The sequence below is a fragment of the Pomacea canaliculata genome, linkage group LG8 (assembly GCF_003073045.1).
Source record: "Pomacea canaliculata isolate SZHN2017 linkage group LG8, ASM307304v1, whole genome shotgun sequence".
NCBI classification, from domain to species: domain Eukaryota; kingdom Metazoa; phylum Mollusca; class Gastropoda; order Architaenioglossa; family Ampullariidae; genus Pomacea; species Pomacea canaliculata.
The window spans coordinates 23,220,872-23,237,978 of record NC_037597.1 but is presented as its reverse complement, the minus strand read 5'-3'; the positions used below and the strand labels follow the sequence as shown (position 1 = coordinate 23,237,978).

General features: G+C 39.2%; 1 protein-coding gene across 1 annotated transcript; it reads left to right on the top strand.

Annotated features, from left to right (window-relative positions):
• Positions 1-5,614: 5,614 nt before the first annotated feature.
• On the top strand, positions 5,615-16,535 carry LOC112569998 (transcription initiation factor IIA subunit 1-like). Its single transcript, XM_025248146.1, has 9 exons — positions 5,615-5,762; positions 7,501-7,602; positions 8,742-8,883; positions 10,600-10,670; positions 11,371-11,479; positions 11,697-11,833; positions 12,055-12,192; positions 12,358-12,447; positions 13,047-16,535. Exons 1-9 carry the CDS (start codon positions 5,742-5,744, stop codon positions 13,152-13,154), a joined length of 918 nt encoding a protein of 305 aa, XP_025103931.1. The 5' UTR covers positions 5,615-5,741; the 3' UTR covers positions 13,155-16,535.
• Positions 16,536-17,107: the final 572 nt, after the last annotated feature.

Here is a 17,107-nt window from a genome sequence, read left to right as displayed (position 1 = left end):
CCTTAACTCGATTAACATGATTATCCACTGTGGGAAAATCTGTGGATTTTATTTTTTGAAGGGTGAATCTAGCAATAAAAATGTCCCTGAAGTTCACATGGAACTTAACCGCCCATAGTAAATAATAATGGTCTGTTATACAATCATTTCTTTTAATCAGTTTACATGTAAATGTTGCTGCATTCGCTATATATATATTAATGATAAAAAAAAAAAAAAACGGTCTTGCAAAGGAACCCCTTTGAACATGTCATATGATCACGGCCCTGATGTGTCTTCACGGACTTGCTGTACGTCCACCTCGATCATCTCCGTCTCTCTTGGTGTTTTTAGGCCGAGCCAACAACTAAGGCTATATCATGCTGGATGAGGAAAAAAAGAGGAGGTTAGCATGAGAAAGATAATTTATGTTTAAACTAGCGAAGGTGTCGGCGAGGTATAGGTGGATGGGCGGGTATGAGGTAGGGAGGAAATTTAATGCTCCCGGGAATGGGAGGACTCCGACAACCGTAGCTAAAGGGGACGATCAGACAATTAACCTAATTCGGTGATGTACCCGACCTTCTCTCGCTCTTCGTCCAAGCAGCACCCGGGTAAGGAGATTACTCACCATCCGCCCCTCCCTCCCAAACAACCGCAGAATCGTTCTTATCGTTCACTATATATAGTTGTATTCAAGGAAGCTGTCACAGATGCTGTTGTATACAGTTTTGTGGTGGCTGCTAAATTAGTTTTCCGATTAATCATATGCTTATATTTTAATGTCGTTTTTAAGGAGCTTTGTGTAATATATATATATGTTGCACGATGAAGAAGGGAGGAGGAGCAGTTTATGACACAAATGTTAACTTAGGTTGTCAAGGTTTTCATTCTATCTATATCTATTCCTCTTTGTGCATCAGGTTGCACATAAGGCCTCAACCAGAGTCCGCCACCGATGTCGATCGGCTGAAACACGCTCTAGGTGACCCCATGTCCAGCCCTTTCCTTTCATCTCCCTTTCCACTGTTCTTCTCCAAGTTTCCTTTGGGCGGCCTCGTTTTCTTCGGCCGTCTGGAGTCCATCGTAGGGCGACTCTGGAAAGGTCTGCTGTCTGCTGGCGGAGCACATGTCCAATCCATCGCCAACGCCTTCGTTGAACCTGCGTGGTGATGGACTCGGTTTCACTTCTTCGGTGGAGTTCTTCGTTGGTGATGGTGTTTGGCCAAAAGATGTTAAGTATGCGCCTGAGGCATCTGTTTTGGAAGACGTCAAGCTTGTTACTGATGGTTTTGGTCATCTTCCAAGATTCTGATCCGTAAAGGAGGGTGCTGATCACATTTGACTTGAAGATTCTCAGCTTGATCTTCTGGCTGATGTTTTTTGCCTTCCATGTGCTCCTGAGTGAGGCAAAGGCCTGACTGGCTTTCGCCAGTCGGGCTCGAATCTCCACCTCCGCATCCCCAGTGTTTGACATTTTGGACCCAAGATAGGTGAAACTGTCAACTTCCTCAATCTCTTCTCCATTTAGTTTGATGCTGTCTTGGACTCTGGCGTTCACTCTCATACTGTTAGTCTTTTTTGTGCTGACCTTCAAGCCAAGGTTTCCAGCTGTTTCTGAGAAGGCCTTTGTTTTTTCCTGCATGTCTTGGTGGCGGTGTGACAGCAGGGCAATGTCATCAGCAAAGTCCAAGTCTTCCAGTGCTGTTGTTGCTGTCATAGTCATGGTCCATCTGAGCCCTCTCCTCTCGCTGTCGGTGGAAGTCTTCATGATCCAGTCCATGGCCAGGATGAAGAGGAACGGCGACAGAATGCAGCCCTGCTTCACCCCGGTACTGACGTTGAAGGGGTCTGTGAGCTCCGTGTCACAGACAACCTGGATTTGAAATCGCTGTACAGCATTGCAATGACCTGAACAAGTTTTGCAGGGACTCCGTAATGCCTCAGATCTTCCATAAGGACTCGCGGTGGATGCTGTCAAAAGCCTTCTCCAGGTCGATGAAATTGATGTACAGCGGTGTGTTCCATTCGTTGCTCTGCTCCAGAATCTGTCGCAGAATGAAGATGTGTTCGGAGCAGGATCGCCCAGGGCGAAATCCTGCTTGCTGTGGTCGGAGGGTCTTTCTCAAGAGTTGCCGTCAGTCTTGACAAAACAATCTTGCTGAAGACCTTGCTGGTGAGGGAAAGAAGTGTTATGCCCCTCCAATTATTGCAGTCTCCAAGATCTCCTTTCTTGGGTAACTTGAAGATGAGCCCTGTCTTCCACGCAACAGGACCTGCCCTGATTCCCAAATTTGCCTGAAGATTTCAGTCAGCTTGGGAGCTGTCACATTCACGTCTGCTTTCAACATCTCTGCTGTTATTCCATCTGCCCCTGGTGCTTTGCCGCTCTTCATTTGTCTTGACTGCTGCTGTCACTTCTTCCAGCTTGTGGGTCTGTGCAGATGTCAAGGTCTATAGCTGCTGGCTGGATGTCTGCAAGCTGAGGGGGATCTGGTCTGTTCAGAACTGACTCAAAATGCTCCCTCCAGCGCTGTAGTTTTCCTGCCTCTCCCTCGACGACATTACCGTTCACGTCTTTCACTGGCACATCACTGTTCTTAAACCCGTTGTTTAGCTGTTTGTTTATCTTGTACAGTGTCTTCAGGTCATTTTTACTTGCTGCATTTTCTGCTTCATCTGCCAGTTTCTCTATGTGATATATTTTGTCGGTTCTTGTCATCCTCTTTACCTCTTTGTTCAGTTTTGCATATCTTTGTCTGTGTTGTTCCTTCAGGCGTTCAGATCTGGTGCTGTTGATTCTTTGTTTGGCTGACTTTCTCTCTTCTATCTTCTTCCATGTCTCTTCTCTGATCCACTGTTCTTTCTTTTTCCGTTGGAAGCCCAGTATTTTCTCTCCTGATTCCTGTAATACTCGATTGAAGTCGTCTAAGGTCATCTCTTGTTGGTCTCCTAGTGCCTGGAACCTGTTCTTTACTTCCATAGCAAAGGCCCTTTCGGTGGCTGGATTTTTTTCAGTTGCCGGAGTCCACTCTCTGCTGACGTGCCTGTTTTCCTCGTGATCGACGCAGCTTCAGAGAAACTGTGGCTATCACAAGAGTGTGGTCACTGGCAATGTCTGCTCCTCTGTAGGCTCTAACATCTTGAAGTGAGCTCCTCCATTTTCGGTTGATGATGACATGGTCTATCTGGTTCTTTGTGATCCCATCTGGTGATGTCCATGTTGCCTTGTGGATGTCTTTGTGTGGGAAGAGTGTGCCTCCAATCAGTAGGTTGTTTTCTTCACAAAAGTCTGCCAGTCTCTCTCCGTTGTCATTGATGCTTCCGATTCCATGTTTGCCCATGACATGCTCCCTGCAGGTGTTGTCACTTCCCACCTTGGCATTGAGATCGCCGATGATGAGCAACATGTCGTGGGCTGGAACGCTTTCTGAGGCTGCCTGGAGCTGATCGTAAAAAGCATCCTTGTCTTCTGCCTCAGAGTCATTTGTTGGTGCATAGCAGGCTAGCACTGTCAGCTTGGTGTACTTGGAATGGAATCTTGCTCTCAAAAGCCTGGGTCCATAAGGCTTCCATTCCAGCAGTGCCTTTCCGTTTCTTGTTGAGGAGTAGAGCTACTCCTTCAGAGTGCCTGAGCGTCTGATCTTCCTGAGAAAACAAGATGGTATGTCCTGACGCTAGTCTCCTCTTTCCCGTGCCGGTCCATCTGACCTCACTGACTCCCAGGATGTCCAAGTTGTAGTTGTCAAACTCCTTGACTAATTGGAGCATCCTGCCAGTCTGTACAAGGTCTGACGTTCCAGCACCCCACCCTCAACTTCTGCCTCGGCTTCAGTAAATCCGCTGTCGGGGCGCCAGCTCCCTTTCGGGTTTGGCTGTCGTCCGTCATTAGTCCAGTCTCCTGGTGTGCTTCATTACCTTCGCCATCTGTGACGAGTTCTCTGGTTTTAGTTTCTGTAACAGGATTTTTTTTACATGGTGGGGTTGTTAGCCCTACCACAACCTATTTTACCTCTAGGTGAGGTGTCCACCTTAGTCGCCTCTTACGACATGCCTGGCTGGATGGCAGGGACCCTATTCTTGCAATGCTTGCTAGGCAAGCATACCCCGGGGTCCCACAGGGGCAAGGTTTTCATTAAACTGCTCTTTTTCTGGACACCAACAATCCAGGCACATGCTAATTATGTAATTTTTATATTGGCCCTGTTTTAATTAGAGGCCAGTGAGAGTGATGACAGCAACTTCCACCCATGGGCCGGAATGCATTGTTGCTGCCCACCTGACAAGAAGGTAAGGGGGTGATTTATAGTTTCTGGAAGACTCGACGGGATTTCATGGGAAATAAATGGTCGGAGTTTTGAGGTACATCGACCAACCTTTATGAGCTATTTAGACGTCATCAGTCAAAGTCGCTGAGTGTTTGACACTTAATTTCCCCCTCCCTTTTGCTCGGCGTCCTTGGACCAAAGAAAGCTTGGACGGTTGGACATTAGAGATAGCTACATACACTTAGTTTAAGGCCTGACCGCATAACTTGTTTTTATTACAATTCAGTGTTATAGTGAATGATCGATGAGCCAAAATATACAAGTATACTTTTGTCATTGTCACAAACCCTCTCCTTTTGATCTACTTATAATATTAAAGTTAATAACAGTTACTGATGGTTATAACAAAGCAAATGTTTGCTAAAATTAAACAAATATTTGAACGGATAGTGACTGATAGAGGTCTCGACTCGCAACGACAATATATATATATAAGGCAATGGATGCACAAGGTATTGTATGGACCTACATTATTAGAGCGGGCAGTGTTGTATTTGGGTAATTCCCGACACTGTCGATCCTTGTACTGTAAATTTTTTTTTTTTTTTTTTGTCGTTCGCCTCTTTCACACTTGGAGACCAGCTCTTGATATGAAATCAGTGGTCTTCTGCAGAGACTCCACCGGCCCCCTGTTGGATCACCACCTCGCCGCGGTCGGGGGGCTTGCGTGTCTCGATGACCCTAAGAGCTATGCCGACAGGAGCATCAGCTCCTAGCAGGGTCACCCAAGTCGGACAGGTCGAAGGGTAGAGACCAGACAAAGAGTGGTCCATGAGTGCTGAAGTCGGAGGTGGTGGGCCAAGTGTGCTTAGTGTGCGCACCCTGAAATAACCACACCACCACGCAAAACTGCCTATGCCACTTGAAGACAGTACTGTAAATAATAACCACCTGTTTGGAAACTCTATGTTACAAGTAGCGATGTAAATCCTAGTACACTTGTCCTAATGTTTGCAGTTTATATTACTTTACTGAATGAAATGTAGATTTCGACGATCGAATTGTTAACAAATTATTAAAGATTGAGAAAATAATTCACGATGACAGTGAAGGGGCCCGGAAAGTCGTCTGACCCGGAACCCGTACTGACTCTCGGCGGCCCTGGTCAAAGGTATGTAAATTTTTTCTATTTCCTTTTTCGCAACTCGTCAAATGTAGATAATAACCACTAAAATAATTGTTAAAAAGCGTACTTTGCCAGTGACCTTCCTTTCACACACATACACACCAAACCTGTGTAAACCTCATTAAGCATTCTCTCGCTTCGTACCGCGAGACTTCGCATTCACTCGGAATGTACGCGAAGTTTCTTTATTGTAGTACCCCCCTCTAGCAAAGTAACTGCTTGCCTGTATATAAGGACGACACGACAGCTGCAGGGCGGCTTCTGAGAAGCCAGCAACAGAAGTTCATAGATTTCGTCACGGACTAATCATGTCCACCGCAAATCAAGTCGTGAGTGTTTGGTGTAATATATAATTTCAACTCCCTCTCTTTATTAGAAAGAGATTTTCACTTGCCTTAATTCTCGTCAGCGTCTGAACACGATAAGCTGAAATCATAGCGCAGTTTGACCTAGAACTAGAGAAACAATCGGGTCAGAATAAAGAGGAGAATATTTTGAATTGTTTTCATGGTTCATTATTCCTATTGTAATGCTGCTGTAACTAATAATCTTCTCAAGATAAAAGTCGAGTCTGTCGGTGTTACCTTCACACCCCAATGCGACGCATTAAACTCCCTCTCATAGACAAGCAAAAAATTTACAACAGATACCTGTGTACTGATGTCATGAGCACATATTCCAAAAGTGATGCTTAGTAATACGAAATTTTTTTATCACATGTAGGTCGTAAAGAGCATCCATAAGTGTAGACAAAAGTTATTATTGCTGCGTTTTTGTCGAAAATGAAAGATAAGAACAGACCATAACGATACAAAGACTACGAGCACATGGCAACAATGTCTCCTGTATTGGAAAGAGCATCGACATTTCAAACTCCCAGAATTGAATGCCTCTCAAGTGACAATTGACTTGATCGTATGATTTCTCCTGAATCAGTGGTTTTCAAGAGATTTCCCATATAAATTTTCACACCAACAATATTAAACTAGTAAAATTAGTTCATAACAGTTCTAGTACCTATTGGTGCTGTATGAACAAATAAGTGGATCCAAAAAGGAAAAAATATATATAATCTGGTAAAAGTGAAATAAGTATATTTGCCTTTTTTGAAAAAGTTAGAACCATGCACATACATTTGTTGTTATCTTCATAATTTTTTTTATGTAGCAATACAGTAATCCTTTTCCACTTCGCGCCTCACCTTTCGCGACTTCACTATTTTGCAGGTTTTTATAAGAAATTAATGGGAAAATTGATTCGCGGACTTTCTGCAAAATTCAATCAGTGGACATCAAAAAAAATATTTCTAGATGAAAAAAGCCCAAAGGGTATCAAACTATATTATTAATATTAATTCTAACACTAAAGAAATATAAATAATAAAATTAATATGATTACAGAAAATAGTGTATGTATTAACTCTGAAACGAGAACCAGCATCGCTTACCTGAGATGCTACACGCATTGTAAACAACAGTGTGTGAATGGTTATTAAGGAAATGGGAAAGGTTTATGTAGCGTAAAAGTATCAGGGAGGGTTTATAAAGCCTTAATATAGTGTATAATTACATAAATAAATATACTGTTTCTATTTCGTGGATTTTCGGTTATCGCTGGTGGTTCTGGAACGCTTCTTCCGCAATAAACAAAGGATTACTGTATGATGATGCGTGCAACAGAATGAAATGCTGCAGTGTTGTGTGCAACTCCATGCCTGTTCATGTGTTTAGAGATATATTCACAATGACAATGACCAACTTGTTAATCCCAATGGGCAATTTAAAATGGGAGATGTGCTCAGTTACTATATCTAAAAGTTCTAGTTACAAATAATTTCAAGTTACAAGGTTGAAAATATGAGCAAGTGAAAGAAAGAACAAAAACAATATACTGAAAAGAAGATAAACAGAATCTTAGTTTTTGCATGGTTTACATTTGCATATGAAATACTTAAAAAACTAATTTATTGATAGAAATTAATCCCCTATTTAATTTTATTGGTTTAACAAAGATCAAAATGAAAGTGTGCTACTTTTAATTATGATTGAAATATTTTGTTTTTAACAGAGTTCACTGTATAAAACAGTTGTGGATGATGTTATTAACAATGTGAAAGAAGCCTTTCTGGATGAAGGTGTTGATGAGCAGGTGCTTCAGGAGCTGAGACAGGTACATTATTTTATTACTGACTAATTTGAATTCCTTAAATGCTAAATATCAATTCCAATGATTAATATTGTTTGGTACCTGTCTTACACTGCTTTGATGTCTGATTATATTTGTAGTGTTGTTACTTAATTTTGAGATCATTGTGTTGGAAGTTAACTATTATAATAGGTCTTAATTGGTTTTATTAGTTTTATATCATGGAAAAAAAATTGATGTCTCAGTCATGGGTGTAATCTTAATCATAGCATAAATGACAATGTTGTGGTCAGCAATAAAAGGCAATGGCATAACATTAATTTTTGAATTCGTCAGTTCTGGACCACACTGGTTGTAGTGACAGTGGTGTATTTTATCTTATGGCGTATGCACATTTTTATATTTGTTGTGTATACAAAATTAAATGCTAACAGTTCAAGGGAGGCAATCTGCATGTGCATTTTTAAACCTATGCAGTGGGCTTTGTCCCTTGCATAACTCAGTATAGAGATATGTTGTTAAGCATTATTTAAATTAATTTTTTAAAACATTTATTAATATACAGTTTAATAATGATGAGGTATGGTTTTACTCACACCCATTTTTATGCAGTTTTGTGCAGACTGCACTAGGGTTCTTAAGAACAGTTTATCTTAAACTATCTTGCATTTTGCTGTTTTTTCAATGCATAAAATAATGGCAATAAATTTTTAGATGTGAATTACCTTTATTATAGTTCAAATTAAATATAACAAAAATAAATTGATTCATTTCTGTGTTTGTAATACCTTTGCACAGCTGAGAAAGTTTTAAGTCTGTCAGAATGAATAAAAGTGTGGATCAAGGAATTATGATGTGGAACCTGATGATTATGCTGCAGCTATATAGCAGAATAAAAGATATGTATCATAAGCATATACTTGTTTAGAGAGACGGCTTGAATGTAATATTGATTGTTTAATTTGATGCAAGCAAAATATTTTTATTTTTTGTAGAAAATGCATTTAAGATGTTCAACACATTAATGCTGTTTCTTTAAGTGGACATGACATAAGCTTTATGCTGATATGGTTATGGTGGCATATATTATGCAGCAAAAATTAAGAGTCACAGAGCTAAACACAGTTTGAGCTAAATCATAATACCTGGTGTCCTTTTTGCAGTTATGGGAAACCAAACTGAGTGCATCAAAGGCAATGGAACCAGCAAATGTTGAAACAGAAGTGCACTTGCCCACCTCCTACCCTCTCATTCTGCAACAGTCACAGTCACAAGCACTACACCAGGGTTATGTTCCCCGTGGAGGTAGTTTCTTAAATATTTTTTTTAATTAAGTGCCTGTTATACAGATTTTGTTTATACTGTTTTAGTGTCTTTATGTGCTAATTGCTAAGGTCATGAAGGCAGGAGAATCAAAGTATTTTATATATCACATTAAAGAACAACTTTTCATCAGTTGAATAACAGATCTCATTGTTTTGTGTGACTGGAAAAAATCATTGGGAAGATAAATGGTACCCGACATACAGGCGGTGGCCATTTTCTGTGTGCTTTGCAATGTGTTTTGGTGGTTGGGTTGGTATTTGTGTTCTTGTTCACTAGCTTTTTCATGGATATTGATAAATATATGAATTAAATGAATTAAACATTGGAAAAAATGCCTATGTATTTTTTAAAGACTATAACAGTTCTAATGCACAATAAGAGACAACACAAAGTACAAAGCTCTTCAAACTTTTGATGTGTATTTTCCAGTATGTCATTTTTGCAAATTAGCTTTTTAGTCACTTGAATTGAAAGAAAGTGTTGGTAACTCCTCATACAAAGTATTTGGGTACTTCTGAGATCTTCAGATATTTCAAACATGATCCAAAGTAAAGCTGTGAGGCAAATCACCATTTTCAATTAGCAATATCTCCAAAACAGAGATAGAGACTCTGTTTCGTTTTTCTTATATTTTCATGTACTTTCTTGTTAAAATAACAGAAACACATAAAAAACCCAATTTTTGTGTGCTAGTACCTATTCTGATGGTTAGTTGAAAATGAAAAGTAAAACCTTGAGATGTACTCTAAGAATTGCGTCTTGAAATATTCTAGAACAGGGGTGGGCAAACTTTTTTGTTGCGAGGGCCGCATTGCTGGGTCATGACTAGTCCGAGGGCCGCACCTTGTAATTGAATACAAAAACGACGTAAAATCGCCAAATTGTAAACAAACGCATTTATTTAATAATGAGCACATTAAATATGTAACACTGTAGAATAAATAGAAAACCAGAATGAACAATTAAGCAACACACAATTTAATGAGAAAAAATGTTTTGAATACATTTTTGCTGAACAATTCTTTTAAAATTTGGCTCAAAATTATAAACTGATAGAAATACTCTCATAACTGACTGCAAGTTTTGCATCTGAAAGCAATGACCTGTTCTTTGACTTGTTTATATTCATGCAGGAAAAACTTTGCCACAGATGTAACTTGAACCAAATATTGAAATAGCTGGGCAGCAAATACTCTTAAACAAGGAAATGATTTGTTGGAGAGGCACTTATAAAAACTCAACCAGTGACAGGGAATAAAACCTTTCCTTCAATGCATGATCTGATTGAAGGTGTATCAGTTCAAGTTGTAATTCATCAGGTGCATCAAGGCCGGCCATTACGTACGCAGCAGGCATGGGAAGGGACTAAGCGTAACTTGTTTTCGGTAATATTTTTTTTGTGTTGCCAAAGGGCTTCTGCGGGCCGCAGAGAACCACTTGGGGGGCCGCATGCGGCCCGCGGGCCGCTATTTGCCCACCCCTGTTCTAGAAAGATGTTTTGTGCAGGAAGTAATATTAATTAAGGAACAGGTGTTTTGGACTTTTTGTTATTATGTTTGAAAATCTGGTGTTAGCAGTCAGCTGTACTGTTGTGATAAATTTTTGATCTTGTTATAATAGACTCTTTACTCTTTAGATCCTAGGTCTGTGTTTGATTTATTCCTTTTTTTTTTTTTTTGGTATATTTTCCTTTAGTGCTGGCAACAGCGGCACAGCAGCCACAGCAAACATTCCCTGTGTCTATCACAAATCAAGCTAGGGAGCTGGTGAGTAAACAGTTTGAATGTGCTATTGCTCTAGGGCTCCGCATTCTTGTCTTTTTGTACAGACTACTTAATAATTACTGGACTTTTAAACGAATTTTCTCAGGGGTATGCCCTAGAACAGGGGTGGGCAATTAATTTTCCCAAGGGGCCGCATGAGAAATTGGGATGTTTTTAGAGGGCCGGACTAATATAGCTAACTCAGTTTTACCCAATACTGTATACATAGTATATATATATACTGGCGGGCGGGCCAGCGGGCGGGCCGGTCAGAGACAGGAGGCGGGCCGGATCCTGCCCGCGGGCCGGCCTTTGCCCAGGTCTGCCCTAGAAGGTTATTGTTGTTAGTATGTCTGTCATAATGTTGTGTTTAGATGAGTTGTATGTGTCCTGAGAATTAAATTTTGCATTACGTGAGGCACTGCTCTGCAGCCTTTTACACCATTATGCATAACATAGTGTTAATGTACAAAGTCTAAAAAGCTTTTTGTAATGTTGTTTACAAGATGTACCAATTTCCAGTATTTTTCCCCCCTGTTTTTCTTATTTCCTTCATCAGAAAAATAGAAGTCTTAATACTTGAAATGAATTTTAGTAGAGAATTCTGAAACTGGTCGTGAGATGTTGCTTGTGATCAAATTGCAAGTAATTTGTATTAAAGCCAAACAGAGATCATAATCATCTTTTCCTCTTCTACACCCAGTCAGGAGCAGCAGCTGCAGCAACAATGGCTCTTCCGGTGGGCTTGTTCCAGCACCAGATCGCTGCATTGGGAGCAGGTCAGGCACAGAATGTAACACTGCAGCCCACTGGTAAGTCATTGGCTGTTGTATGCGCATGATTAATCTGCGTATAGTGCTGATATGCTTCTGATCATGAGTAGATGAATTTTTTTAGGGAGAAGAATAAACCTCTCACTTTTGTGCAATCTCTCTCTGCTGATTCCTTGGTCTTTTATCACTGAAGATTGACTTTACATAGAATTTTGTGTGTGTGATAAGGGTATGTATTCTTTTTGTGGATTACCAGGTAATGGACATTTCATAGTACAGAATCTTGCTGGTGGAGCTCAAGGACTTACTGCCACAATTACCATTCCTCAACAGACATTTGTGCAGAGCCAGTCAGGGCAGCATGTGGCAAACATAGCACAGGTGGCAGCCCCAGTGAGTGGCCAGTTTTTGTTGATTGTTGAAATGTATATGTTAGCATATTTTCAGAAAAATTGTCTGCTGTAATTTTGCCTGCATTAAATGTTTGAACAATTGTGATAAATGTGTACAGCATAATATAGCATTCAGTGGTACAACTTGAAGCTATGTGTTATAGCTTGACCTGGGTCTGCCTGACTTTTCTGTGTAAGTCATTTTTCTTTCTTACATTTTAGAACCAGTCTGGTATCATCCAGCTTGATGGCACAGGTGACACCAGCTCGTCAGAAGACGAAGATTTTGACAATGATGAAAATGATGATGATAATGAAGAGGAACAGAATGATGAGGATGCAGAACAAGGAGAAGAGGAAGTGAGTCTTAAGTGGGAGAGTAGAATTTTATGTTACATATGTCCTGTACTGCATTCAGATTCTTGCAGCTTATTTGGTTATGTTAGTAGCAGAGGACAACTACGTGTCCTGTGGTGGGATACAAGCCCTGAGAAGAGAAGGTACATCCTGTTCTTTTTGTTTCAGGAACCTTTAAACTCTGCAGATGATGTCAGTGAAGAAGACCCCACAGAACTATTTGATGCTGAGAATGTTGTGGTGTGTCAGTATGACAAGGTAGGCATGATCATTCAATCTAAATGACAATGTTTCATCCAGTCTTATGGCAGCCAACACAGAATATTGTTAATAAAAAATTGAGGTATGGCTTGACTATATATAAACTTGACTCAAGCATGAAAGGCGAAGTTTTAAAATTTTAAACACATGCTCCTCAAAGTGTGTTAACAACTAGACAAAAACACCCATCCCCACTCCGTGTCTGTGGAGCACAGGCATGTGTGTTGTGTGAACTTGCACATGTGCATGTTTATTGTATGTTATTTTGCTCAGTCTGGGCATAATAGTTTCACAAATAAAAATGCTTTCAGAAATTGTTGATAGGATTTGCTACATATATATATTGTTTGCTAACATCTTTAAGGGACTTGACAGTTAAGGTAGTGATCTGTTTCTAGTTGTGAATGCAAGTGAGGAACATGTTTAAATTTAGTGGTTCTGTGCTTAAATGAGTGTCTAACACTTATAGTTTATGACTATTTTAGATTTTTCTGTGCTTACAAATTTTTCAAATTTTTTTTTCAAAAGGAACAAGGCAATTACCCCACACTGTACTGTAAGTGAAAAATAATTCAGTTTGAATGCCATGTTTGCAGATCAACAGAAACAAAAACAAATGGAAGTTTACTCTGAAGGATGGCATCATGAATCTAAATGGAAGGGATTTTGTCTTTCAAAAAGCCAGTGGAGATGCAGAATGGTAGCAGCAGCTGTTTTGTGTGCCATACTATAGGTGAACATCATCTTGCAGCACAGCCAGGTTTATGACAACATAACATTTCCCTTATGTGACACTTTGGCTGCTGAACTACTGCATGCTCATTCTGATGTTGCTACGCTGATGAACACACTGTGTTTTCTTACATCATGCCGCCCTTGTGGAGAAAAAAGATGACCAGTTGATCTGCTAATTTGAGAAGTCACTAGATTTTCTAGTGTGGAGATACTGCAGCCTTTCCACTCTCGTTACATAATGTGTGATAATTTATGTGCTAGGGATACATGGTCCTTAGCAAAAGAATTGTTATTTTACTGTCCTTTGCACTTCTTCATACATTTTCTTTTGGCCTTTTACTCTCGTTTCATCCAGCTGCATATAATTATCTAAACGCCTCTAAACTGTTTAAGAGAACTACTAAAACTCAGGGTAAAAATTGTGAAAGAATGGATGAGACAAATTTTAAATTGTTTTTTTAAATTGTGGATTTGTCTTGTGCCATATTTGGAGATTTTTGCCTGGTAAAAATTCCCGTTAAGCTCAAGATTTCTGTTTTCTTCTTGACTTCTTTTCTGTTGTCTTAGATTGTGAGTGCACAAGTGCAAGCATTGTTTGTGTGTTCATGCATGCACCCATACACACATCTGCATGCTTTAAAGAAAAAAGAGAAGCCATACATCATTAGACTTTTCCTCCCTAGAGCATATCAGACACATTTTTTTTAGTTCTTTGCCATTGATTTTCCATTGTGTGCATTTCATTGATATCTAGTAATCTCACTATTATTTGTATAGCAGATAAAAAAGTACACACACCCTGCTCTTTACAGTTCACAGTTATGGATACATTTTCTTAAATTTTATAGTATGTTTTAGAATTGTGATGCATTTTCCCCCCAAGTTGCGAAGATGTATGTAGTAATATATGTATACTGATTGAAATGCAAAATTCACAATATATCAATATATTATATAGACTTGTTTTTGAGTTGCAGTAGGTTTTAAATTGCAATGTTAAACAAAGAACTTGTCCTGAAGAATACCCAGGTTACATGTTTAAAAGAGACAGGATGTCTTTTACACAATCATGTTTTCGAAGGGAAAAAAAGAGAGAGGCAGTGGTAAAGGAATTAGCTGACATAAGGTTTGATATCTAAGTGCCTGAGATTTACATTTTCTTGTAGTTAAAGCATCTGGATATTTCTTACTGTGCAGGGCATTTTGGTGGGAAAAACCACTCAGTAGTGTTACAGGAGTGCCAAAAGTTTTCATTTGGCATTGCATGCCACTCACGATGCTTTTTTTAATAGCATCACTTAAAATGTAAACTGCTGTGGCTCAGTTACAATGCTGCATAAGTAAAGTAGGGTAAAGAATAATATCCAGAATGAGGACTTCAGTTATTGCTACCTCTGTCTGGCACTATATATTTACTGTTCTATAGGTGCTAAACATACTTGCTGAATGTTTGGGAGCAGGAAGAAGAAAAACATGTTTCTTAAACTGCTAAGTGTGGATTCACTGGCTAGCCATAATTCAAAGTTTCTAAAGCAAGCTGTCTAATGTTCATTAAGAATAATGCATATTGGTATGCACAAGAGAGCATACATTTAAACAAATAATGTCCTTTGAGCTACTATGAATTTACTCTGAACTAAAACATTTGACAAAAATTTGCCTAGTGCAATGGTATTACTTTTTTTTTTTGTGCTTTGATTAGCAATAGTTGCGAATTTGTAAACCGCTTGAGTCATTTATGTATGTTCACATATATTTTCCTAGCACTTATAACCAGATTTGTTTTTTCTGTATTAATTATGGAACCAGTAATTATGATATCAACTGTCAGGTCTTCATGTGATTCATTTCAGGTTTCATATATCTTAACAGCAGTATCACTGAATACGCAAACCGACCAAATTCGTACCATTTTGACTTGATCTGAAATGGAAGGGAAAGTTTTGATGAACAAAGAGTATTTGAAACAGCTTTTTTATGCAATCTTGCTAACATAATTTTACCTTATTTTTACTTGATAGCTTCAGATGCAAATAAGAGATGCTTGTTTGCTGCTATTAGCTGCTTAGTGTAAAAACATTATGGCAAAACATCCCTTCCTTAACACTTGTGCAAGTTTGTCTAACTGGTGACAGCTAGCTTAGGGGATTTGCAAATTTTAGTAAGTTGACCTTTTCTCTTTTTACCAAGAGTGTCATAGAATCTAATGTGTGATTTTCTTCTTTTCATGTATTATTTCTATGAAGGTTTTGTTATGACCATGAGATGTGATGTGCAGACTGTTGTAATTGCAATATTTTGTGTTTTAAAGAAAAAAAAACTCCCCACCTACATTTGCTAGCATTGTTTATTACTAAATGTTAAATATTTTTGCTGTGCTCTGAATTTCCCATAAAAACATTGATTCTAATGGGGTAGGGTGATGGTGCGACACATTTCATGATATTTGAGATGCTTGGATTATTTGTCTGGTATAAATTGTTGTTTTTAAGTTAAAGAGTATATCAAAATTGATCTTAATAGTAAAGGGAAGACGGTGGTAAAGGGTTTTCTTTGTGGAATGTGGTGATAGTATGTGTGCAAAGTCTTATAAGACAACTTTTAGTGAAAGTAGATTGCTGGAAAAAACTATTTAAGCATGGTCATAATGCTTTATGTGTATTACTGGAAGGGGCTTTTGTTTTTCTTTAAAATATTTTGTAAATTCATAATAATACCTCTGCTGATATTTGTCATAATTATGTTGACAAAATATGCCCATTTTTTTATGTGTGTGTGTTATAACGTGTGTGTGTTTTTATAAAGTATTCCATTGTTTAAATGAAACTTAGGGATTCTTCTGTATGCAACCTGTTCTGTCCTAAATGAACCAGATGTGATTGTGATGTCAAGAGGCCAAGGTAATTCAATATTAATGATATAATGTATAGATTATTAAAGAAATGAAAATATGCATAGATCTCCTTGCACAAATGTTATTTACAGTATGTGACATATTAAAGCAAGACAGGTGATGTCTGCACTACTGTGCTGCACATAACACTGCCCCTTCCCCCTGCCACCCTAGTGTGCCTGTGAGATGGAGATGTTGAGTGAGGATTGTAAGCATGAGTTTTGGTGGATGACCACTTGTCTCTTGTGTTGGGCCATGATTTTATGACTGAAACTTGTCCTTGACATACACAGGGATGCTGGAAGTTGTGAACCAATATTTAGGTATTTTGATAAACACTGTAAGATACCTTGAGATATCTTTTCAAATGCCTTCTGTTCTGAAAAAGAGAAGTCCAGATCCTGAAACAAACGTGTACTGTTGTATGAACTTGAATATTAAATGGTGACAAACTTTGGTTATGGCTTTATGTCTTTGCATGTTTTAGGATAGTGTGGATATTTCTGTTGCCTGCATTCTACATTTTATTTTCCAACAAATGCTATCGCCAGGACATGTTTTGACGCATTCCTCTATTTATTTTCACTATATCATGTACAACCGTTTGGCTACGTTCACCAACTTTACCCGTTTGCTGGATTTAGAGTATGTAGCAAGGGGAAGGGGATAACAGTGTGGATACCAAAGAAGGTGTAACAGGGGTGTAATATGGGATCAGTAGGTTTCAGTGGAAGCCCGTCGTTCTGAATTCTGTGGTTCATTGGTAGTCGAATGTCAAAAAAGTGCAGGCATTCTGACAATACCATCTTTTGTCTCGAGTCATTGTAGCGCAAACCCCACAATGCACTACAGGAATAGTGGCGATGCTTGTGTGGAGGGAGGAAACATGTTGGACCCCGAGCCAGCAGCTAAAGCTTTATCACAACACAGCCCTGTAAGAGGTGCGGTATACAGGGAAAGAACAGCGTGTCTAAGAAGAGATTAACCTAGGACAGCAGTCCTCACGACATCGGTGACAGATGCACCACC